Source organism: Bombina bombina, chromosome 1 (genome assembly GCF_027579735.1).
Source record: "Bombina bombina isolate aBomBom1 chromosome 1, aBomBom1.pri, whole genome shotgun sequence".
NCBI lineage: Eukaryota > Metazoa > Chordata > Amphibia > Anura > Bombinatoridae > Bombina > Bombina bombina.
The window spans coordinates 845547558-845572920 of NC_069499.1; the positions used below are offsets into that span (position 1 = coordinate 845547558).

General features: G+C 35.6%; 1 protein-coding gene across 1 annotated transcript in view; it reads left to right on the plus strand.

The window, feature by feature from the left end:
• The first annotated feature begins 4817 nt into the window (after positions 1-4817).
• Positions 4818-25363, plus strand: part of PSMD7 (proteasome 26S subunit, non-ATPase 7) — a 35034-nt gene continuing 14488 nt past the window's right edge. The window contains exons 1-6 of the mRNA XM_053699466.1: positions 4818-4957; positions 10088-10179; positions 14847-14939; positions 16208-16305; positions 17873-17953; positions 24083-24174. Of these exons, the coding sequence (XP_053555441.1) occupies positions 4884-4957; positions 10088-10179; positions 14847-14939; positions 16208-16305; positions 17873-17953; positions 24083-24174 (530 nt within the window). The 5' untranslated portion in view covers positions 4818-4883. The remainder of the gene's footprint in view (positions 4958-10087; positions 10180-14846; positions 14940-16207; positions 16306-17872; positions 17954-24082; positions 24175-25363) is intronic.

The following is a 25363-nucleotide window of genomic DNA, read 5'->3' on the forward strand; positions in this document are numbered from 1 at the left end:
ACTGGCAGAAATGCCCCAAACCAGGACAAACCCTTCACAATGTTTTACTGAAGGCCGCAAGCACTCATTTTTCCATCTTTCTCCAACTCTTCTTCTCACATATTGTCGACGATTGGACCCAACAATTTCAAATTTGGATGTGTCCCTCCATAATACTGTCAGGAACATGGTTAGCATCTATTGATTATTATTGCTACTTCCCCTCTAAGTGTTCTTACCACATGACCTTACCTCCCTATTTAGCTGTCATCAACCGTTTTACCTTTGCTAGGTAATTTGATCTATTAGGATATCACTGTGTGAACAACCTGTGCACTCCTGGCTAAACCACATATTGAAGGCTAGTCCGTAGTTAACTACTACGTCCTCAACACTATCTCTTGTTTCCAGCTTTACAAGCATCTTACCCTCCGGATATCGCTACAGCATTCTCCTACACGCCGTAGCATGTGAGGTCATCGGAAAGGCCGACAGCTCTAACCAGGCAGCAGGGTCTAGAACGGCAAGGACTGCAAAACTTTACGGTACTCTGTATCTGACAATCCTGTATTCTCTGCTTGTACCTTATCTCTGCCAAGTTCTTACACGGACTGTCACACTCCCTGCTTTCCCTGCTTGCCTTTCTTACGTATCTAGCTACACTGTTGCTCATTGCTTAGCCGCCAGGCCTTAATCCTGTTGCTCCTGCCTGCTTATTCTGAAACTTAATTCAGCTAAACTTGTATTAATTCACATCAACTATAAGCGCTAACATTGTTTAACTGACTTTTACTGTGTTCTATGGGACATAATTAACCACGGCTAGTTTGTGTATATCTACTGTGTCTACTAATATTCACAGAGTATATCTCCAGTCCTGTTACTCAACAGCCTAGCTCTTATATATTTATTTCCATAACATTTGTATTTACTGCTTTTGCTTCTCAATTATACTATTTTACATCTCTTGACCCTCGGAAGGTCACCCTCAGTTCTATGAGCATAACTAGGGTATTTAATACAACATAATACCCGAGGTTTGGTGTAAGACTTAGTGGAGCTGTAAATATATATATATATATATATATATATATATATATATACTCCTTACAAGAAAAATGCACTCACAGGTCTTTTTGCAGTGTGAAAAACAAAATCTTGTTTTATTGATGTAACGTTTTCAGGGATATCTTCCCCTTCATCAGTATAACATACAAGTGAAAATGTGGCCAATATATACACACACACACACAATAAAATCAAAAGTTAACAAGTAGTACCTGTGTATAATCAGTGATCCTAATCACCACAGCATTGTGCTGGAACGCAAGCCATGCCTTCCAGGTAATGTGAAAAACCGGAAGTGTTGTTAGACACAGCACATCCGGTGTGTGAATGTCAAATAAACAATTTTACAACACTCAAAATCTGAAATTATACCTTTATAAAATAAATCCACATTAACCTACACATCTTTCCTGGGAGTGCAGGTCCCACTACATGTAGATAGTGTAATGATTCGTTGTGCGATCTAAACAATTATAGTGCAAAGTGGGTGCATAAAGTACATACTCACAAAAGTAGTGTACAACCATGTGTAACAAATAACATATATTACACCAACTCATAAAAAGACTCACTCGATCACTTAAAGAGGAGCTATATACACGGCGATCGTGTTGGTTGCCAAAGCAACGCATAAACACACATCCCCACGTAAGCATCCAGCTGCGGTGTCCGGGCTGGTTTACAAGTTTAGGCAGTGTGTCTATCAGCCCCTATTGAAAAAAATAATGAGCTGTCTTGTAACCTAAGTTACATAAAATAAATGTTAAACAAAGAAATTTAAAAAGTTAGCTGGAACTTCTACCTTCCTTTTGGTAATAGCGTAATGGAAACAAATCGCTATTATTCAGTTAGGAATTAACCCAACATTAATATGAAATTGACATTCACAGAATTATTATATTGCCGTTTCTTGGCACACAGGCTGAAATATATTGATTCTAACCTTCTGTATTAGGTCATACTGTATTGAACAGAAAAAACTACTACTCCTCTGTTAGGTCTGTAGTATCGTATCAACTCCTCAGCAACCTTTGTTATGAACAAATGTGAAATATATATTTATATATAACAGATTATATCACATCTTGCATCAGAACTGTCAAGACATAATCTATACACGTTTCTTTCTAGTTGTTTGCAACAATGTGTTGCCTTAGTTAGTATCTAGAGGGGAATGGATACATGTTGCCAGTTGGGGGGTACATGGTCAACTGGCAACATGTATCCATTCCCCTTAGCCAGACTGTGCTGCGCCTTCTACACCAATAACCTTGTTTGCTGTGTTTCGCTGTTTTAACTTTACTAATAAAGACTTGCTTTTATGGAACAGCTGAATCTTTTTCATCTTTATCGAATCTGTGTGTATATATTGGCCACATTTTCACTTGTATGTTATGCTGATGAAGGGGAAGATATCCCTGAAAACGTTACATCAATAAAACAAGATTTTGTTTTTCACCCTGCAAAAAGACCTGTGAGTGCATTTTTCTTGTAAGGAGTATATTTTGCATACTTGCACCCAGACGGATGTCCTTAGGAGGGTAAACACAGCTAGATGGACGGTATTATATATATATATACTGTATATACTTGAGTATTGCTGGCTTATCCTTACAAATACTCTTTTCCACTGATCTTCATTCCGATTTTTTTTTAGCTTTAGCATATCTTAGCCTTTTCACCATGTTCCCCTTCTGAAAAAGACCATTCCTGATCAAGCTTCCAGTTTCTTTTGACCCATAATTACTTTAACTTTGAGATTCTGTATTTTCTCCAGAGATGTGGGACAGCTCATAGTCAGCCTCTTTATGGGGTGGTGCAAGCTGTCCCACATCTATAGAGACAAGGACCAACATAGAGGGAATATCATATTGTACAGGAGCTATATTGATGACATGCTATTAATTTGGAGAGGCAGTGAATCAAATATCTTGCTATCTTTACTTTAAAAGCAGGAATGTAAATCTTAGCAGCCAGTCCATTTTAGGTTCAGCCCCATGGATAGTGCTTGCTTATTGGAGGCTTACATTTCCCCACCAATAAGCAAGCATAACCCACGTTCTCAAACAAAAATGGATCGGCTCCTATGCATCACATTCCTGCTTTTTAAATAAAGATATCAAGAGAATAAAGAAAATTTGATAATAGGAGTAAATTAGAAAATTGCTTAAAATTGTATGCTCTATCTGAATCATGAAAGAAAAAAATTGGGTTTAATGTCCCTTTAAGTGTGGTCATTCCACATGCAAAGTCTGTAAATATATATCTGTTGGTGATGGCTTCAAGAGTTCTGATACAGGGGAATGTTTTCAACATAAAAATAGGCTAACATGCAGAGCTACATATGTGATCTATTTACTAACTTGCACTCTCTGTAAATGTGTAGTATGTAGTGCTCACCTCAAGGGAGACTATAACTCGTATTAGAGAACATCTGAGTAACATTAAAGAGGGCAGGTTAATTACACTATTTATGCAAAAAAAAATATTTTGGCTAAGAGAGAGGTATTTTGGATTTTTAGGTTATGTACAAGAGTCCCCAGGGGTCTCAATTCTAAGTACGATCTTATTAATTTCTGGTGTTAAAGGATTCAAAATAGTCTTTATTCCGCTAGATTATACCACATATATTAAAGGGACAGTTTACTTCTATTATCTAATTTGCTCAATTCTTTAGATATCCTTTGTTGAAGAAATAGCAATGCACATGTGTGAGCCAATCACACAAGGCCTCTAGGTGCAGCAACCAATCAGCAGCTACTGAGCATATCTAGATATGCTTTTCAGCAAGTGATATCAAGAGAATGAAGCAAATTAGATAATAGAAGTAAATTGGAATGTTGTTTAAAATGACATGCTCTTTCTAAATCACGAAAGAAAAAAAATTGGCTTTCATGTCCCTTTAACTTCCCTTATAAAAGCAGTGTTTGTACACAAGCGGAAAGGAAAAAAATTGCTCTTTTAAACTGGCTTATATTATACTATATTATATTGTTGCAAACTCTGGTATCATATAGGGCTCTACACACATGCACCCTCCTGAGCCTACTGAGGTATGTTCTTATGGAAAGGAACTAATCTTCAAGAAAAGATGTTAAAAGAAAGAGGTAAAACTGACAGAAATAAACTGGATTATTTTTTTTTTATCGCACTCTCTGAATCATGAAAGCTGAATTTGGACTTTCTTAACTCTTTATTCCAAATTGTGTCCTGTATAATGGCAAGATGTAGCAAAATGACAAAAGTAAAATCAATAATGTGTATTCTATTTGTAATCATCATTTTTCCTATTGAAAATTGTACAAAATGTTTTGAGCTGGTGAATTATTTTTTAAAGCTTGGAGCAGTTAGGAAAAAACCTCAAAGCTATGAAACTATACATATGTTTGCATTGGAAGAATTGTCTTTATATTTTTGAATATTTTTTCTAAATTAAATGCATGACCCACGAAAAAAGCATATTTGCAAAGGTAACTGAGTTAGTGATGTTTAGATGTTATGGTGAAGATCAGCATTGAAGGGGTTAATTCAGCACTGACATTTACACAATATTAATCTCGGGAATAACGTATCTTTACCTATTGCTTCTTCCAAAAATTATAAACAAAGAAATTGACTCCATAATAGAGTTTTTGAAAGCTATGCAAAACAACGCATTCTTTCATTATGCCGCTTTGTCCTGACTGTGACTGACTGCCCCACACAAACATGGCTCCTTCACCCTTCACTATTTTACTTCCGGTACGCTTTGACTGCTGGTATGTGTTACCGGAAGTAGTGTGTTGTATCAGTGCTGAGCTCCGGCCGGTGTGTTTGAGTATCTGAAGCCGGGAAAGATGCCGGAGCTAGCGGTAGATCGCGTGGTTGTCCACCCGCTGGTACTTCTGAGTGTAGTTGATCATTTTAATAGGTGAGAGCAAGCAATGGTGTGTCCGGGGATATTCTGAAAGCTGCTGACTCATTGGGTGGAACAGGCCCAGAACTGAATTACACTGTCAGGCCCGAGCTGCTCAGTCATTCACCTATGCACGGGGAAACATAATAGCTGTTTTTATTGCCCAATACCGGGTCACCTAACTTAAATTATGACCACCTCTTATACACGTTCAGTTCACAAATTCTAACTTGATAAATCTGCGAGTTGTTTGTGTAAATTGATCGTAACAAACTATTGTTGTTACATATCTATAAAATGATTATCCGGGTTTGGGAATGTGTGTATATATATTTTTATATATATATATATATATATATATATATATATATATATATACTGTATTTATATATATATATATATATACACTGGCTGTGTGTATGTCTATATATATATATATATATATATATATATATATATATATATATATATATATATATATATATATATATATATATATATATTTCTGTAAGCTAGGTGTAGATATGTTTTTGTGTATACATAAATTATTTTTTATTGCATTTTTTAATAGAAACGTGCAGTATATTTGCAGAGAGAGATGCATTATAGGAACATAAGACCCACATTTTTGAGCATACCATTTTTGAAGAACTTTTTAATTTACTTATATTATTAATTTTCCTTGTTCTTTTGCTAACTTTTGTTAAAAAGCAGTCATTTTCAGGACTTAAGTTAACTTAGGTCTGTAAGTTCAGGAGAGCGCAAGTGTCTGGAGCACTACATTGCAGCATTTTTGCAAGAAAGTTATTCTTTTGCGAGAGCATTAGATGACAGCACTATTTCCTGCCATTTAGTGCTCCACTCTCCTACCCTAGTATCACTTCAACAAAGAATATACAATGGGAATAAAGCAAATTTGATAATAGAAGTTTAATTGTATTGTCTGTCTGAATCACAAAAGAAAACTTTTGGGTTTCATATTCCTTTAACCCCTTAACGACCAAGGACGTACGCCACACGTCCTCAAAAAAAATGCAGTTAATGACCGAGGACGTGTGGCGTACGTCCTTGGTCTGGAAAGCAGCTGGAAGCGATCCTGCTCGCTTCCAGCTTCCTTCCGGTTATTGCAGTGATGCCTCGATATGGAGGCATCCTGCAATAACCCCCCTTGGCCATCCGATGCAGAGAGAGCCACTCTGTGGCCCTCTCTGCACCGGACATCGATGGCCGGTATCGTTGGTGGGCGGCCATCGGTGAGATCTGGAAGGTGGAGGGGGGCAGGATCGGGGGCGCGCGCACGGGGGGTGGCGGGCGTGCACGGGGTGGGAGCGGGTGGGAACCGCTACACTACAGAATTTTTTTTTTAAAGTAAATTGTCAAATAAAATTAAATACTTTTTTTCCAAAGCATCTAAGGGATCTGGAAGGGGTGGGGGGTTGGTATTGGGGGGGGGGGGGTTGGTATTGGGGGGGGGGGGGGAAGCTACACTACAGAAAAGGGACATTTTTTAATAAAAAAAAAAAGCATATTATTCACTAAAATGGGTACTGGCAGACAGCTGCCAGTACCCAAGATGGCGCACATTAAGTCAGAGGGGGAGGGTTAGAGAGCTGTTTGGTGGGGGATCAGTGAGGTTGGGGGCTAAGGGGGATCCTACACAGAAGCATATGTAAATATGCAAAAAAAAATGCACAAAAAAGCCCAAATTTTCCTTTTATTTTAGTACTGGCAGAGTTTCTGCCAGTACTTAAGATGGCGGGGACATTTGTGGGGTAGGGGAGGGAAGAGAGATGTTTGGGAGGGATCAGGGGGTCTGATGTTTCAGGTGGGAGGCTGATCTTTACACTAAAGCTAAAATTAACCTTGCAAGCTCCCTACAAGCTACCTAATTAACCCCTTCACTGCTAGCCATAATACACATGTGATGCGCAGCGCCATTTAGCAGCATTCTAACTACCAAAAAGCAACGCCAAAGTCATATATGTCTGCTATTTCTGAACAAAGGGGATCCCAGAGAAGCATTTACAACCATTTGTGCCATAATTGCACAAGCTGTTTGTAAATGATTTCAGTGAGAAACCTAAAATTGTGAAAAATTTAACGTTTTTTTTAATTTGATCGCATTTGGCGGTGAAATGGTGGCATGAAATATACCAAAATGGGCCTAGATCAATACTTGGGGTTGTCTACTACACTACACTAAAGCTAAAATTAACCCTAGAAGCTCCCTACATGCTCCCTAATTAACCCCTTCACTGCTGGGCATAATACACGTGTGGTGCGCAGTGGCATTTAGCGGCCTTCTAATTACCAAAAAGCAATGCCAAAGCCATATATGTCTAATATTTCCGAACAAAGGGGATCCCAGAGAAGAATTTACAACCATTTATGCCATAATTGCACAAGCAGTTTGTAAATAATTTCAGTGAGAAACTGAAAGTTTGTGAAAAAAATTGTGAAAAAGTGAACGATTTTTTGTATTTGATCGCATTTGGCGGTGAAATGGTGGCATGAAATATACCAAAATGGGCCTAGATCAATACTTTGGGATGTCTTCTAAAAAAATATATATACATGTCAATGGATATTCAGGGATTCCTGAAAGATATCAGTGTCCCAATGTAACTAGCGCTAATTTTGAAAAAAAAATGGTTTGAAAATAGCAAAGTGTATTTATGGCCCTATAAGTTACAAAAAAAGCAAAGAACATGTTAACATTTGGTATTTCTAAACTCAGGACAAAATTTAGAAACTATTTAGCATGGGTGTTTTTTGGTGGTTGTAGATATGTAACAGATTTTGGGGTTCAAAGTTAGAAAAAGTGTGTTTTTTTTCCATTTTTCCTCATATTTTATAATTTTTTTATAGTAAATGATAAGATATGATGAAAATAATGGTATTTTTAGAAAGTCCATTTAATGGCGAGAAAAACGGTATATAATATGTGTGGGTACAGTAAATGAGGAAGAGGAAAATTTCAGCTAAACACAAACACCGCAGAAATGTAAAAATAGCCTTGGTCCCAAACGGACAGAAAATGGAAAAGTGCTCTGGTCACTAAGGGGTTAAATATTTATACAACCACAATAGGGGATATAACATAAGTGCCAGTTCTTTTTAAAATATCACCATTTGAGTGAGTATAAGAATAATAAAAAAAAAAGAATAGGAGAGTTTAAAATAGAGCAGTCAGTAGTTAACTTATGAGGAAATAATCATAAACAAGGCTAAGAGCAACTGATAAAGAAAACCCTAGCTCAAAGTTAGAGAGAAAATACCCCTGGTAGTGACACCCACACAGTATTCAAGCTCAGAAACCTGGCGTGTATTGTGCCTATAAAGACGTGTTGTTTTTTTCATACAAATCAATGCTGACTCTCTTAGAGGGTGTAGTTGTCTGAATACTGGTGCCATAGACCCTCACAGCATATGTATTTATGCTGCTGATAAACAATAGCTTTTATTAGAAGCATTTTTGCTAATGGAAGTATATTGCAAAAATTAGTCTATGGAAAATTGAAATGCACCCTTCTGCATTTTAGTTTTGTCCTTGCTATCCCTTTAATGCCAGAGTTTTAACCTTTTAACGCCGTTATGCTGTTCTATTCCGTCATAATTACACTGGGCTTTAGTGCCGTTAGGACGAAATAGAACGTCATAACCGTTGGCTGTCCTAAAGCCAACAGCGCTTCCATGATGTGATCGCGGTCTAGAGTCACAGGGATGCCCCACTAACCCGATCCCATCATTGAAATCTTGCGACCGCGTGCACGATCGCAGGATTTCAATTTGTTTACATCGGAACGTTGTTCCGATGTAGACAAATTAACCCTGTCATCAAAGGGTTAAGGGACATTGTACTTTAAACAATTGATGATGTACATATGAAATACCAGCAAATAAACATATTCAAATTCTGTTTTGCATGAAAAAAAGTTTAGGCTAAGACAATTTAAACTTAAAGTGAGAATGCACTATAGCTGAATGCCTCACATAAAAAAAAAACCTTCATGATATGCGACCTACAGTTCCCAGTCAACATTAAAAACATGAACATTTTTAAACTAAACTCCTCAGGCAAATGCTATATTGTTTTTATTAATTTCTCTGGTGTGGGGACTTTAGAATCACCATGCTATTTATTGTATGATTGCGTATGTTAACGTTATTTCTTTGACATTGAATTACTTTCTTTATGGTAAAAAAAAAAAAAAGGTGTGTGAGTACCGGTACTCTGACAAAATGCTGACGGACATTTGGGCCGACTGACAGAATGCCGAATCACGTTCCGATTTCGGCTGAGGGCAGATACGCTCCAGAGTGCTCTGTTCCAATCAGAACCTCAGACGCCGCAACCGCCTCTGGGAACCTTACCATGGGTCACAGGACGCATGTCTTGTAATTCTATATCGAATCTATCTGCCAAATATATCTATCTTGTGGCCGGACTGTTATCTGACAGCCACTTGTGTGTCGGACTATTGTCCGTCGGACAAATGTCCCTCGGCTAACAGTCCAGCCACAGTGAGGACCATGTGTATGCATCCTGTATATACACACATGCTACAGACAACAATACACTGGTGCAAGGTACAGTGTTCCATACTACAGAATCTTACAGACCGGTATCTGAGACAATTCACTAGATCCTCCGCTGTCAAATGCTGACACTGAACATGTCTTAGCTTATATTTTAAACGTTTATATATCAGCTACCTCTGCTGTTTTTTCACAAAACAAAACCCCTACCAGACAATAAAAACTACCTGCATACCATATTTCATCAAGATTGGTACAGCAGTGTTTGCTGTAGGTTTGGTTTATTATTTTCAGTGTTAAAGGGACATGAGCTCCCAACTTTTTCTTTTATGATTCAGAGCATACATATGTGAATAACTTTCCAATTTGCTTCTATTATAAATTTTGCTTCATTCTTTTGGAAACCCTTCTTGACGGAGCATCAATGCACTACTGGAAACTTTACTTTCAATTTTTAATTTGCATTACAGGGTCATACTAGTCTTAAAATTAGAGCATGTAATGACTCTTCTATAATGGCCCTTTAACTGTAAAGTGAAATTAACTGGCTAATGTAAATGTTATTGCATGGTATAAAATGCAAATTTCTTATGTGTTTTTCTTAAGGATAGGGAAGGTTGGAAACCAAAAGCGAGTGGTTGGTGTCTTGCTGGGATCTTGGCACAAGAAAATATTAGATGTCTCCAACAGTTTTGCAGGTGAGAAATCTTTAAACTTGGAACGGATTCCTTATTTCTAAGTTTTCATATGAAATTATCACATTAAAAACTCTAGAAAACAAATCTAAACATTTAGTTGTTAAATGTGAGTCCTAGTACTTAAAGGGGTTATAAACACTAAATAAATGCTGTAAAAATAAAAATGTCACAATGTGAAAAAAATAACACAATACAGTGATAAAGTGAAAATAAAAAGTGTTAAAAATAACAAATAATTTCCAATACCGACCATAAATTGAATACCAAAACATCAACAGTCCTTTGATGTAAATTGAGACAGTCTTTATTTTCAAAAAGCTCCTTAACGGTTATCCTCGAAGGAAAGAGAAAATAACCATATCGTCAATCTGTATTCAATGTAATACAATTCCACACCTGAGTCGATCATACTTACGTGTCTGGGAGCTTATACTATATAATAAAGACTGTCTCACTTTACACCAAAGGACTGTTGATATTTTGGTATTATTATTATCAGTTATTTGTAAAGCGCCAACAGATTCCGCAGCACTAATTAAAAATTTACACTTATTTTGTCAAAATTTAAAAAGCTAACATATAAAAATGCATCTACATGTTATTCTGAGACTAATCTTTTCTCTTTGAATGCATCATTCTATCTAGCATTTATTTAGTGAAAATAAAAATGTGTTAAAAAATAACAATAATATCCAATACTGACCATAAATTCAGTGTCTATAAAGTAATGGGCTCTGCCATGTTGTAACGTAGGTTACCTTCTCTACTGTGACCAATTAGGGACAGTTAATGGCTGTGTGGAATATGTGATCTGCACTTCCATTTCTAACAGGAACTGAAAAGCTTGCAATTTCAGAATGAAATTACAGAAAATGGGGACAAAATAAATAATGAAAGTATATTGCTGGACCAGTATATATATATATGATTTATCATTTTATATTACCGTTTCAAAGTGTTTAATGTCCTTTTTTTTATTTTTTATTTTTATTGAAGTTCAGTTGAAGGCTTACATGCATGTCATGTCATCAAAAAGAAAACACATAGAATAACTGGTATCAAACATACAAGCAATAGGAAATTAGAGTAAACAGTACATAATAATGACATATCATGGGAGTATATAAAATACTTGCCTAACCTAGTTGATAATTGAGGCTGCTCTTGGACCTCCTATTAATATAGAGAGTGGAAAGCTACAGGAGGTACCCTCTGGCTGGAAGAGACCACTCATGGATCTCATATGTTGAACTTCTATTTTTATATTTATTTTCTTCTTTTATCATCTATATAGCTCATGTAGTGAACTTTTGTTTTATAATGTATTTTCTCCCAAACTTCTTAAAGGGTCAGTCCAGGACTTGAATAGACTTATGGAATTTTGTAGGGGAGAACTAAAAAAAAAAGAAAGGCTGAAATAGGTGTAAAAGATGATAGAAGCGCCAACAGCTACCTAGTAACTATAGGAAAACAATGTTATTGCTTTTGCGGATACCCTCTAAATGATGTTCTAGTAATATAGGGTATATCTAATAACATCTATTTCCGTATCACTATCACGTAACAGTGTTAGGGCACTATTGGTGGTTTATAGCTTGTAAAGCTAGTACTTCAATCATATAAAGTAGTGGGACTCCTTTATATTAGGAGAAGAATCCGCAAAGAAGAGTTATTAGTCTTACACTATATATCAGTGGGTTAATTTAGATGTGGGTAATATTAATTGTTTAATGTACTCATCAGGCAGACATTTGGGCCATATGAAACTTGTGAGCAGCTGCCTATAGAAGCTGCAAGTATTTAGGAACTGTGGGAGGGAGTAAACCAGGCCGTCCCGGCCGCAGACAGCCCAGTCACTCCAGTCACCACTGCCTTCACTTTAAAAAAAAGACATTGATTCTTATTTTTGGCCTCAAATAGCCCCTCGCTATCACGAGAATAAATGTATTAGAGGATTACGCAAAATGATTAGTTGTTGCTCCAGGTGGTGCCCTTAATAGCAAACAGACTGGTAAGAATATAATTTAGCCTATGTACCTGAAAGAGCTTATAAATGTGATCTAGTTAATAATTATCATACGCCATATACATGAATACATAAACAACATGGATAAAAAATAAAATTAAAAAAAAAACCACAACAAACTCTTATGCTAGAGAGTAACATAGCCAATAGCTGCTCCAGGGGTGTCTTTAAGAGAAAGCAGACTAGTGAAAAAAACCAAACTACTATTCACCCAAGGGAAGTCCTCTTTTAGTTAAAGGAGTCATATTGCATGCATTATTAATAGGTAATCTATGAAGAAACAAGGGGTTTGCAAAAAAAATAGCACTGTAACATACTGTATCTAACAACTAACAATCTATCTACATACATTTGGTAATTATAACCTGTGTGTCAGAGTTTATGCTAGCAATACAATTGATAAACTAACTTCCTATATTGGTATATGCAAATAACATAGTATAACAGACTCAGGCTCTTTTGTTTAGAAGCAGTACAGCAGGAAAATCACAAACAAGTTTATAACACTAAGTGTGCACACTGAACTATAATAAGGTATTGTTACTCGCAGTTACAGAGGATGATCAGCCCGAGGGCTTCATAAAGCAGGTCTATGGTGTTTGTATTCATGGGGTAATAAGTCATAAAGCAAAAGTCTACAAACATAATTTCAGTATCCTGCAAGTACCTTCCACCTTCATTAACTCTCTCACTTCATCCAACACCGATTCTGTGGATCAATGGGAACCTTGAAATACTGATCCTCTTGTAGGTTAGCAGGTCTCTTATGGTCCCAGCTTTTCTCTCATGGTAGAGCTTGTGTGAATCAAGGCGTTTGTAGTGATCACTGCCGATCCCGGCTTCACTCTTAAGGGAGAGCTTGTGCGGATCATGGAGTGTGTGTCCTATGCTGAATCCAGAGGCATAGTGGTGCCAAGTGTAGTGGTGGCGTGTAGGGTCATCGATCTTTATAGGTATACTGAGGCTAGTCTCCTTATGAGCAGTAGTTAGATGTTGTTCTTGCCATAGCCGGGTTCCATATATTACACTAGGAGCAAGGGTCGGATAAGCACACTCTGGCGTGGCAGCAGCTGTAGTTGTATCTGTTCGCTTGCTTGGTTCGGATGGTAAAGTTGAATAAGACCCACTCACGCCTACTGAGGAGTTATCGTCTGCTACTGGATCCTCGTCTCGTGTAGGGGAAGAAAGGATTAGTTAATTTATCTCCAGGGACGGGTGTAGGATTGTGAACAGGTGCTCCTCCATGTTTTGAAAGTGCTCCGTTAGCAATGCCTTTATACTGTGTAGCAAGAATATGTCCTCCATATTGTACCGTAAGAAGGTTTATGCAGGTAGCTGTCAACTTATTTTATATTCTGGTTGCACTTGCTGTGCTAACTAACGGCAAGAGCCAGACAGTGTCCTGCCGGGGGGTAACTCACGTGGCTAATGTTAGAGGCCACAACTGTAAAAGTAGCTCAGGGCTCTGAAGCTAGCAGCGATCTTGCTAAGATTAGTCTAGCTTTTCTTTTGTAGGTTGCACTCATATCAATTTTTGTCCTAGATGCTTCCTGTAGAGAGTGATATCGTAAAGATTACAGTAGAAAGCTGGAGCAGCTTGCAGAAGTGCGACCGATCATGGCCGCTGCCCGGAAGTCGCCCCCCCCCCGTTTAATGTCCTTTTAAGGACATTAAACGTTGGGGAAAATGTTATATAATTCTGTGCATTGTGCCGAATTATGTAACATTTTTCCCAACATTTACTGTCCCTTTTAAAACATATTTCTTGTTTTTATGTTTTGGGGCATGCTACTATCCACCGGAACATCTTTTTCTGTTATGTTTAAAGTGAAGGTAAACTTTGGTGAATGAAAGCCCGTTTTTTAAAAAAAAATACTATTAAAAACAGGGGCACTTTCATTCATCAAAGTTTACAAAGCAGCCGTTTTGATTAAAAACTTACCTTTTTTTCCTTTTTCACAGCCAGAGCAGCTTCCCCCTCCTGGAAATCCTCTCTTCACACGTCAGCAATGACTAATCCGGCTTCCTCCAATCACAGCATGGCCTACCCTGGGGGGAAAGCCGTGATTGGAGGAAGCCGGATTAGTCATTGCTGACGTGTGAAGAGGATTTCCAGGAGAGGGAAGCTGCTCTGGCTGTGAAAAGGAAAAAAAGGTAAGCTTTTAATCAAAACGGCTGCTTTGTAAACTTTGATGAATGAAAGTGCCCCTGTTTTTAATAGTATTTTTAAAAAACGGGCTTTCATTCATCAAAGTTTACCTTCACTTTAAATGAGAACCAAATGCAAAACAAAAATGTAAACATGTTTGAATAGAAGAAAAAAACAGTAGATCCAGGCTTCCAAGTAAAAATAAAATAAAGCTTTTATTCGTGCTTCATTAAAAATGACATAGCAGAGGTATACAGTAAGAAAAAAAAAAAACTATCTTATGCATTTGGCCATAATCATAGACCTAAATCACTCTATATGAAGGCATGTTTTATTGGGCAAGTCTCCACCCCTTTTCTAAGTGGTAATTCATATGCATACTGGATTTTTTTAGTGTTCTTTTAATGTCATTTGTGTCATATATTTGAATATAGTTGAAATAAATTTAAATTAAATTATCTTTTTATTTTGTTTTATGTTTTTAATATAAAGTTCCATTTGATGAAGATGACAAGGATGATTCAGTCTGGTTTCTTGATCATGACTATTTGGAGAATATGTATGGAATGTTCAAAAAAGTAAACGGTAAGGTCCGATACATTGCATTGTTATTTCTGTTTATTCAAAGTGACAAAAAGGTCAGATTTGATATTGGGGGCGGGGGGATAGAAGCATTTCTTTTCAATATTCTTTTACTGAAAAGTTGCTCCTTTTTAAGTTATCAATAAAACATTGATTGCTTTTATATGAAGCATTCAAGTTAAAGTATATAGCAAAAACGCTTCTTTATAAATTTAAAATGCACTACAGTGTGTTTTGAATTTATCTAATATCTTTATCTTTACAATTCGAAAATAGAATACAGATACAAAACCCTTTTATCCAAACTTCTTGGGACCAGAAAAGGTTTGGATTTTGAAATAGCTTGGATTTCAGAATATTTGTATATTTGCATCTGTAAAATGGGACAGTTTGGAGAGGGATGGGACCAAGAGTAAAAAGCAATATCTTATGTAATTTAGACAATATTTACATGTCATAATACAGCTTATACATAGGTAGTTTTATATAATCTGTATACATAGTACCATCAGAAAGGTAGTACAGTACTGTAATCCGAAAGGTAATATTTGTTGTTTTAAATAAATGTAGATGGGAATTTGCTTTTTAGGACACACAAAAAAAAAATAAAAGGCAGGCAGGGAAGATTGTGACTTATTGGAGAAGAAAAATAGTATTTTTTTTTTTAAACAATTTTATTTAAAAAAATAAAATATTAATGAAAAATTTTGGATGTCGTAATAGTTACAGATTTTGGGATTTGTACTTGTTTATCCAGTATCTACTAAAACATTGCAGCATCATCTGTGGCTTACTGGAAAACTGATATGATCACCTTTAAAGGGACACTGTAGCCAAAAAAAATATTTTGTGATTCAGATAGAACATGCAATTTTAAGCAACTTTCTAATTTACTCCTATTATCAAATTGTCTTCATTTTCTTGGTATGTTTATTTGAAAAGTAAGAATGTGAGTTTAGATGCCGGCCCATTTTAGGTGAACAACCTGGGTTGTCCTTGCTGATTGGACACCTTTAAACAAGTGCTGTCCATGGTTCTGAACCCACAATTTGCTGGCTCCTTAGCTGAGATGCCTTCTTTTCAAATAAAGATTGCAAGAGAATGAAGAAAAATTGATAATAGAAGTAAATTAGAAAGTTGCTTACAATTACATGCTCTATCTGAATCATGAAAGAAAAAATTTGGGTTCAGTGTCCCTTTAAGTATGTTGCTAAAGCTAAGATTGTATGAATGTACTTTTTAAAATCCTTTTTTTTATTCTCTCTTTCCAGCTCGCGAGCGAATAGTTGGCTGGTATCACACTGGGCCAAAACTGCATAAAAATGATATTGCTATTAACGAGTTAATGAAAGGATATTGCCCAAATTCGGTACGTTTTCAACAATCCTTTCTTGCTCTCTTTTGTTTTAACTGTTGGTTTTCACATATAAACTGTTTTTTTATAAAAACATGTCTTCCCCCCCCCCCCCGTGTGTGCATATATATATATATATATATATATATATATATATATATATATATATATATATAAAGGTTTTTTTTTTGTGTCTGGCTACATTAAAGGATATTCTAACTTTCTATGGCTTGTGTGTTTGTTTTTAATATGCTTTATATATAGAAGTATAGGGTCAGCCCTTTCACTTTAAATATGAATTACTTTTTATCGCTTGGTAACTAAACAACTACGACCTTGGTACTTTGCAGCTCTTTAGCAGGACATGGCTGGTGCCACTGCTAATTGGTTCAGTAACTGTGTCTTCTCAGGACCAGCAGTTTACTGCATCTTCTAAGCTGTAGTTTAAAGGGATATGAAACCGTAACATTTTGCTTTCGTTATTCTGATGGAGAATAATGTTTAAAAAAAAAAAGTTTTCCATTTACTTCTATTATCAAATTTGCTTTTGTTCTCATGTTGTTCTTAGTTGAAGAGATGCACGTGCCTTGAAGCACTACATGACAGGAAATAGTGCTGCCATCTAGTGCTCTTGCTAATGTATAACATTGCTGCATAACTGCTGCCATCTAGTGCTGCAGAAATGTGCACACTGCCGAGCTTACATCCCTGCTGTTCAACAAAGGATAACAAGAAAACCAAGAACATTTGAAAATAGAGGTAGATTGGAAAGTTGTTTAAAATTGTATGTTCTATGAAAGACAAATTTGGGGTTTTATGTCCCTTTAAGTGTGTATTGCACAGAATTTAGGTTTCAATACTTTCTTTAAAGTGAAGGTCAATTTTGATTATTAGTGCCCGGTTTTTAATAATCCTATTAAAAACAAGGGCACTTTAATTCATCAAAATTGACATTTCACTCTTTTTCTTCAAAAACTTACCTTTTTATTCTGGCAGCAGCTCCAGCGATTCCCCCAGCTGTCGGAAGCCTCTGCAGATGTCAGAAATTACGAATCCGGCTTACTCCAATCACAGCTTCCCCCCCGGGGGGAATCTTGGCCTGATGCAACGCCGTGATTGGAGGAAGCCCGATTCGTCATTTGGGACCCGCGAAGATGGCTTGCGACGGGCGGAGGAAGCGCTGCAGCGGTTGTCAGGATTAAAAGGTAAGTTTTGGAAGAAAACAAGTGAAATGTCAATTTTGATGAATTAAAGCGACCTTGTTTTTAATAGGATTATTAAAAACTGGCTACTAATTCATCAAAATTGCCCTTCACTTTAAGGGTTTAATAGAAATTTTGCATTGCACATGCTGATTGATCCAGCTTACCTTGAATAATTAAACCTGTTAAGATCATCATTCCCCTATAATTTCCCTTACATATATAGTAATGATCCCAGAAAGCTATAATGGGAAATTACCAAAATGTGAACAGTTACCATAAAAATTGTTGCAGAGCAGACAACAACTTTGAATGTTAAACCTAGGTGGCATTATTACTGCTGCTTGATTTAATATTTACTAAAAACACATTTCTTCCAGGTACTGGTGATCATAGATGTTAAACCAAAAGATCTTGGTCTTCCTACTGAGGCGTATATTTCTGTAGAGGAGGTTCATGATGTGAGTATGACGGTCACAGTCTTTCTTCATTCTTTTAGCCTGCTTTTAAGGGAACGTTAACATGAGGTTTTTTTATATAGAACTAAGCAGAGCATTGCTGCTATATGCATAGAAAGTAATCAGTAAAATCATTTAACGCTGCCATTGTGTTAGCACAGTTTACAAGATTTTGAAAATTAAAGGGACACGAAAGTAAAAAAAAAAAAGTTTCCAATTTAGTTTAGTTGTCAAATTTGCTTTGTTCTTGTAATCTGGAAGAAGAGCTCTAGATAGGTAGTGTGCTCATGTCTGGAGCACTACATGACAGGAAATAGTGCTGTTATCTAGTGCTCTTGCTGATGTATAATATTCTAGCAAAACTGCTGCCATATACTGCTGCAGACATTCACGCTCCTTGGTTTACCTTCCTGATTTTCAATAAAGGATACCAAGAAAACTGGTAATAGAAGTATATTGAAACTTTGTTTAAAATCATATTCTCTGTCTAAATTATGAAATAAAACATTTTAGGTTGTATGTCCCTTTAAGAACATTTTAGGGATACAGCAATGCTGGATTTAGTTTTCTTGGTCTCCACTGCTGGGGCCAGTTATTTACTTGGTGGCAAATAAGTTTTTTGTTTTTTTTTTGTTTTAATTTCTGTCTGATTTATTTGAGCTGAGGAGGTTTCAATTTCGCTCCTTGTTTTCTGTTCTCTAAAGGGACATAAAATCCCGCAAAAATATTTTGTTTTAGATAGATTATACATTTTTAAACTACTTTCCAATTTACTTCTATTGTCTAATTTGCTTCATTCTCTTGCTATCCTTTGTTGAAGGAGCAGCAGTGCACCACTAGCAGTTAGCTGAAAGCCAATGACAAGAGGCAAATATATGCAGCCACCAATCGGCTGCTTCAACAAAGCATACAAAGAGAACAGAAACAAATATATAATATAAATAAATTGGAAAGTTATTTAAAAGTGTTTGCTCAATCTGAATCATGAAAATTTGGGTATCATATCAATTTAATGCTGTTTTAGAACAAAAAAGTGACAGGAATTTTTTTTTTATTTTTTTTTCATGATTCAAATATTGTACAATTAAAAAATTTAAAATAAACTTCCCAATCTACTATTATCAAATGTTCTAAATTCTTTTGGTATCCTTTGTTAAAAAGCAGGTAGTTAGGCTCAGAAATGTGAACTTATCTGCAGCCCTATTTAACAGCAGTTTTGTAAGAATACTTAGGGGCCCGATGATCTAAACTTCGCCAGATCAGATGTCGTTCTTTTTCTTGTCGATCCTCTCCTGGTGGAATTATCATAAAAAAAGGGGCATTTCTGCGAGTGTTGAAGTCTCCTATAGAAAGTAATGGAGCTCGCTGGAAAGGGAAACGTTGCTCTGTAGAGTGAAATGAGCTAGAAGCAGGGGACACAATTTAAAAATGTAATCCTGCATGAATGTCCTGTAACTCCTGTAATGTTATTTTGACATTCTAAATAAAGCTTTGCAAAAAAAAAAAAAACTGTAATCCTGCAGACAATATAAATCACATTATGCTGCTTTCTGTGTATAGCATCTTACAATCGCCTATATTTTCGTATGCATGTGTTTTTGTCTATTAGGGTAATAAGTATTTTGAGTGTTTTGAGAAAAGCTCTCCACCTTTTAGTTTGCAAGAAAAAACTGTGAGATCTGTAGTGTGATAATCTTTACAGAATTACTCTGGGGTTAGTGAGACAATTTCATGAACTCCTATGGAACACCCATATTCAGCCTATTTTACGAAAAAACATTACGCTTTGTATTTTGTACTTTTTTTGCACATCCACTGTATTTACATTACAATTTATCTGCGCATATTTAATACAATTTATTCCTGTGTAATTTACATACACATTTTACGTTTTTGATAGAATACTACTTATAGTGAAGAATTTTATTGTTATTTTTTTGTGAATGGTTCTTGTGAATTTATTTGTGATGTCTGCACCTCCTCACCAAAAATGCAATATGCACCCTTTAGGAAGACACCCTGTTTTCAGTGTAAAAAGTGGCTTTAGGTCATTTCACCAGGGGAATAAAATTACTGAGGAACATTCTTTAATAATCTCGCCAGCCCAGAGACCTTTAGATCATCGGGTGCTAATTGTTTAAAAACATTAAAGGGACACTGAACCCAAATTTTTCTTTCATGATTCAGATAGAGCATGCAATTTTAAACACCTTTCTAATTTACTCCTATTATCAATTTTTCTTCGTTCTCTTGCTATCTTTATTTGAAAAAAGAAGGCATCTAAGCTTTTTTTTTTTTGGTTCAGGACACTGGATAGCACTTGTTTATTGGTGGGTGAATTTATCCACCAATCAGCAAGAACAACCTAGGTTGTTCACCAAAAATGGGCTGGCATCTAATCTTCTTTCCTTTACTGTGGTCACTTAGGAATTGATATAAATAAGTGGCAATCGATATCTGTTTTTTCACGCCTGTTTGTGCGTTTCAGATTGTAAGTAAACACTATCACTTGAGCACAATTGAATTTAGCGCGTCTGGATAGTGCGACTTCAGAACTCTGGTTAACTGTTATGCGAGTCAGAAAAGGTTAACAAAACAATAAAAAATGCATTTAAAAATACCGTTACACATAATAATACTGTCCAATAAAAATTACTTTAAAAAAAATGCATAAAAATGTTATAAGGGCTCAAACATCTGAGGTCTCAGGTGTTGCAAAAATGCACTGCAAAGGACTTTAACAGAGATATATACATATACATGTCTAAATATGTATGTATTTGTGTATATGTCTGTAAACACACACATATAGACATATATAGAAGTACATTGGAGCCCTTTGCAGTCAAGTATATGAAAATATGTAATCATATTTATGCAATATTCATATTTAATAAAGTGTAACTATGTATTTAATGTAAATATTTAACATTCCAATGTTCTTCACATAGGGAAATATGTTTTAAGTATTTATAAATAGTTCTCACTCTCTCTCTCACCTTAGAATGTGAAATGTTAATATTTTCATGTCGGGCTAGGGCACTTGAGAAAATGCTATTAGTTTTGCATGTGTGTTGGGTGTTTTTTTTTTTCTTTTTTCACTTTTCGCGCTCCATTGACTTCTATGAGGGAATTTGTTATCTCGGTGGAGATAGTCTAACTTCTCCTTTTTGCACATGTCGGGTTAGCTTGTACGCTGTCCGACGTGCAAAAAAACTTACTTCTAGCCAGGGTGGATTTGATTTAAATCAAACTGATTCAATTCACGATTTAAATCATAGTTTTCTACATAAAGACTAATTCTTGCTGGTATAACTTTACCATGCAAGTAGATGAAAATGTTTAGAATAACAACTTTCATATTAGTTTTTTTTATCCCCAGTTTAATAGGTTAATCAATATAATTCATATTTGGACAACTTTTCTGTTGTACTTAGGTTAGGAAGGAGAAAAATAATCATTACCTTAATAACAATTTAAATAGATTTATTCAACTGAAACAATAACATTACAGCATATGTTATTTGCTTAAACAAACATCCATGTTTTGTTAACTAATTTGGCTAAACAAAATATATATATTTTAAGAAACTTAGACTGTCAGCCCAGCCTACACATGAAAAACTTAAATACTATCCTCTGTAGCTCACTCGTCATCTTCAGCTTCTTCTTTGTTTATAATCTGGAAAAGAAAAACAAGCTTTCCTGCTTTATCGGGTCCCAAACGATTTCTCAATTTAGAATGAATGAGTCCAAAGGAAGAGAATATTCTTTCAACGCCTGCAGAAGAAGCTACTGCTGTTAAAAGGGAAATCATTACTTGAACAGTCTCTAAATCCAAGTGCTTAAGTGACTTCCACCAGTTCATTGGTGTGAATATCGTCAGCAAACATATATTTCTTGAATGGTTCCCCCTTAGCTTTGAAGTTTATTATAGTTGGCATTACAGATGGATGATTGCTGGATACCCATGTCATAGCTAGCTCCTCGCACTTAAGTTTTGACCCTGATACTGGATATTGACCATATTTGCCACAAGTTTCACTTTCATTTTGTAGTACTGCTTGTCTGCTTGCCCCTTCCTCCTCACACTTAGTTTCACTTTCATTTTGTAGTACTGCTTGTCTGCTTGCCCCTTCCTCCTCACACTTAGTTTCACTTTCATTTTGTAGTACTGCTTGTCTGCTTGCCCCTTCCTCCTCACACTTAGTTTCACTTTCATTTTGTAGTACTGCTCGTCTGCTTGCCCCTTCCTCCTCACACTTAGTTTCACTTTCATTTTGTAGTACTGCTCGTCTGCTTGCCCCTTCCTCCTCACACTTAGTTTCACTTTCTTCTTGTGCAGATCTATTCCACTCCAAACAATCAGAAAAATATTGTTTCTATTCACTGAACTTCTTGAAACTTAGCACTGAAGGGGTTGATTCTGTATTCATAGGTTTGTAGAAGTTAGGATTAAGGTCTTTTTCTCAACTCTGTTCATGTTATAACATTTTTGCTGTGAAGAAGAGGCATGTGATCTCTGCTGAGTCAAATTCAGTTTTGAGAACTGCAAAAGTAAACTAAGCATCTGTGATAATATCTTGTAGGTAGAGAAACTGCCCAATAATCTTACAAAAACCTCTGGAAGAGCATGACATTGTGAATGGATTAATGGAATTTATTTACCAAAAAAAATAAACATATACAGCCTTATTCTACATAATTAAAGGACCAGTTAAAACAGCAGATTTGCATAATCAACAAATGCAAGATAACAAGACAATGCAATAGCATTTACTCTGAATTTCAAATGAGTAGTAGATTCTTTTTTAACACATTTCAAAGTTATGTATATTTCCACTCCCCCTGTACCATGTGATAGCAATCAGCCAATCACAAATGCATATACGTATAGTCTGAGTTCTTGCACATGCTCAGTAGGAGCTGGTGACTCAAAAAAAAGTGTAAATATAAAAGACTGCACATTTTTTTTAATGGAAGTAAATTGGAAAGTTGTTTAAAATTACATGCTGTATCTGAATCATGAAAATTTAATAAAACCTGAGTGTCCCTTTAAAAAACTAATCTTTATTTCATGATTGCATAACCTTTGGATGGTAATATATTTTCCTCAAAAAGCATTTTATTTAAAAAAAATCCGATTTAAATCCAAAAAATCCGATTTAAATAAAAATTGATTTTTTTTTTTATTTGTTTTAAAAAATCATTGATTTTTATCCACCCTGCGTCTAGCAGAGTTAGCACAGGTGTGATAAATAGCGCTGTACTCATAATCTAGCCCATTGTGTAGAATGGTTAGCACTGGTGTTTACAGTCCTGCAGCATTCATTTAAGCTTTTTAGTTTTCAAAGTTAAATTTCTGGCAATGCAGTTAAGATAAATAATGAAAGGCGTTACTATGTATGGATCATTAAACACAGTTCAGTTGCATAATCAATAAGTGCATAATAAAAAGACAATTTCAAATGAGCGGTAGACTTTTTTTTTTTTTTTTTTTTTTTTTTTTTTTTTTTTAATAAGAAATCTTAAAAATGTAATTTTGTTTCCCCACTATGTAACAGCCATCAGTAAATCACAGATTCATATAGGTAAACTTACACATGCTTAGTAAGAGCTGTGCCTTTAACAATTGTACACATAAAAATATTGTGCACAATTTGATCATGGAAGTAATTTGCAAAAAAAAATTAAATTGCATGCTCAATCAGAATTATGAAAGTTTAATTTCGACTTTAGTGTCCCTTTTAATACTTCGGGTGGATTATATTTTGGGTTTTTCAAAGCATGTTTGGGATGGATTCAAGTATACAAAATGCCTATAAAATGTGTTGCATCAAAATAAAACAAAATATTTACATTGTATCCGCTATATTGCTATTTATTGGATGATATTCAAAGAAATATTTTTTCTTAGTTCACATATCCTATTTAACGCAATATTAACCTTCCAATTCAAAGACCCATTTGTGTTTTTATCCTTATAAAGGAATCCAAATATTCTATTATAATTTCTCTACATTGTCTCGAAAAGCACCATCAGCATTGTATTAAAGTAGTATAATAGCATATAGTGTTTTTATTTGTGCCTTTCCTTAACGCTGTTTGCATCTTGTTACCTTCTACCAACAGGATGGGACACCGACTTCAAAGACTTTTGAACATGTCACAAGTGAGATTGGAGCAGAGGAAGCTGAAGAGGTTGGAGTGGAACATCTACTACGGTAAATAAGCCAGGATTTTAAAGGAACACTAAAGACAAAATTCAACTTTTATGATTCAGAGAGAGCATGCTATTTTATACAACTTTCTAATTTACTTCTATAAATGTGCACAGTCTTTTTTTTTATATGCACACTTTCTGAGACACCAACTCCTACTGAGCATGTGCAAGAATTCACAGTATATACACATGTGCATTTATTGATTAGTTGATGACTGTCACATGATTCAGTGGGAAGGAAAATGCAACTGACTGATATTTGTCAGAAGACAAATCTGCCACAGATTTTAAATTCAAACCAAGTGCTTTTGCATTGCCTTATTATGCATTTATTGATTATGCTATTCTACTGTGTATAGTGGTCCTTTAAAGGGACACTGAGCCCAAATTTTTTCATTTGTGATTCAGATAGAGCATGTAATTTTAAGCAACTTTCTAATTTACTCCTATCAATTTTTCTTCATTCTCTTGCTATGTTTATCTGAAAAAGAAGGCATCTAAGCTTTTTTTTTTGGTTAAGAACTGTGGACAGCACTTTTTTATTGGTGAATGAATTTATCCACCAATCAGCAAGAACAACCCAGGTTGTTTACCAAAAATGGGCCGGCATCTAAACTTACATTCTTGCATTTCAAATAAAGATACCAAGAGAATGAAGAAAATGTGATAATAGGAATAAATTAGAAAGTTGCTTAAAATTGCACGCTGTATCTGAATTACGAATGAAAAATTTGGGTTCAGTGTCCCTTTAAGTAACAGTGCACAGCTTTTTGGGTGTTTCTATTGATACCAACTGACTTATTGTCTGAATTCCTAAAAATCAATTTAGTGCTCTACGTCCCTACATCTCTTCTCTGTTGCAAAGCACAATAAATCTGCGCAGACCAATGTAGTTCATTAACTGCAAGCACTAAAGAGCTTCAGAAAAAAAAATCAAATAGGTAACTTGTGCCTCACTGTCATTTTAACAGTACTTTATGTAAACCAGGGGTGTCAAACTCATTTTAGTCGCGGGCCATTTTCCATACAAGTACAACTCACGTGGGCCGCACACTACCTACATATCTCGTCATTGCTAAACAGTGCAGTGGCATTTGCTATAACTGTATACATTTCAAAAGATTGTGTTCTGTAACTCCTAATTAACTTACTCTGGCTTGAGGAAATGTGCTCTAATGCTTTTAAGAAGG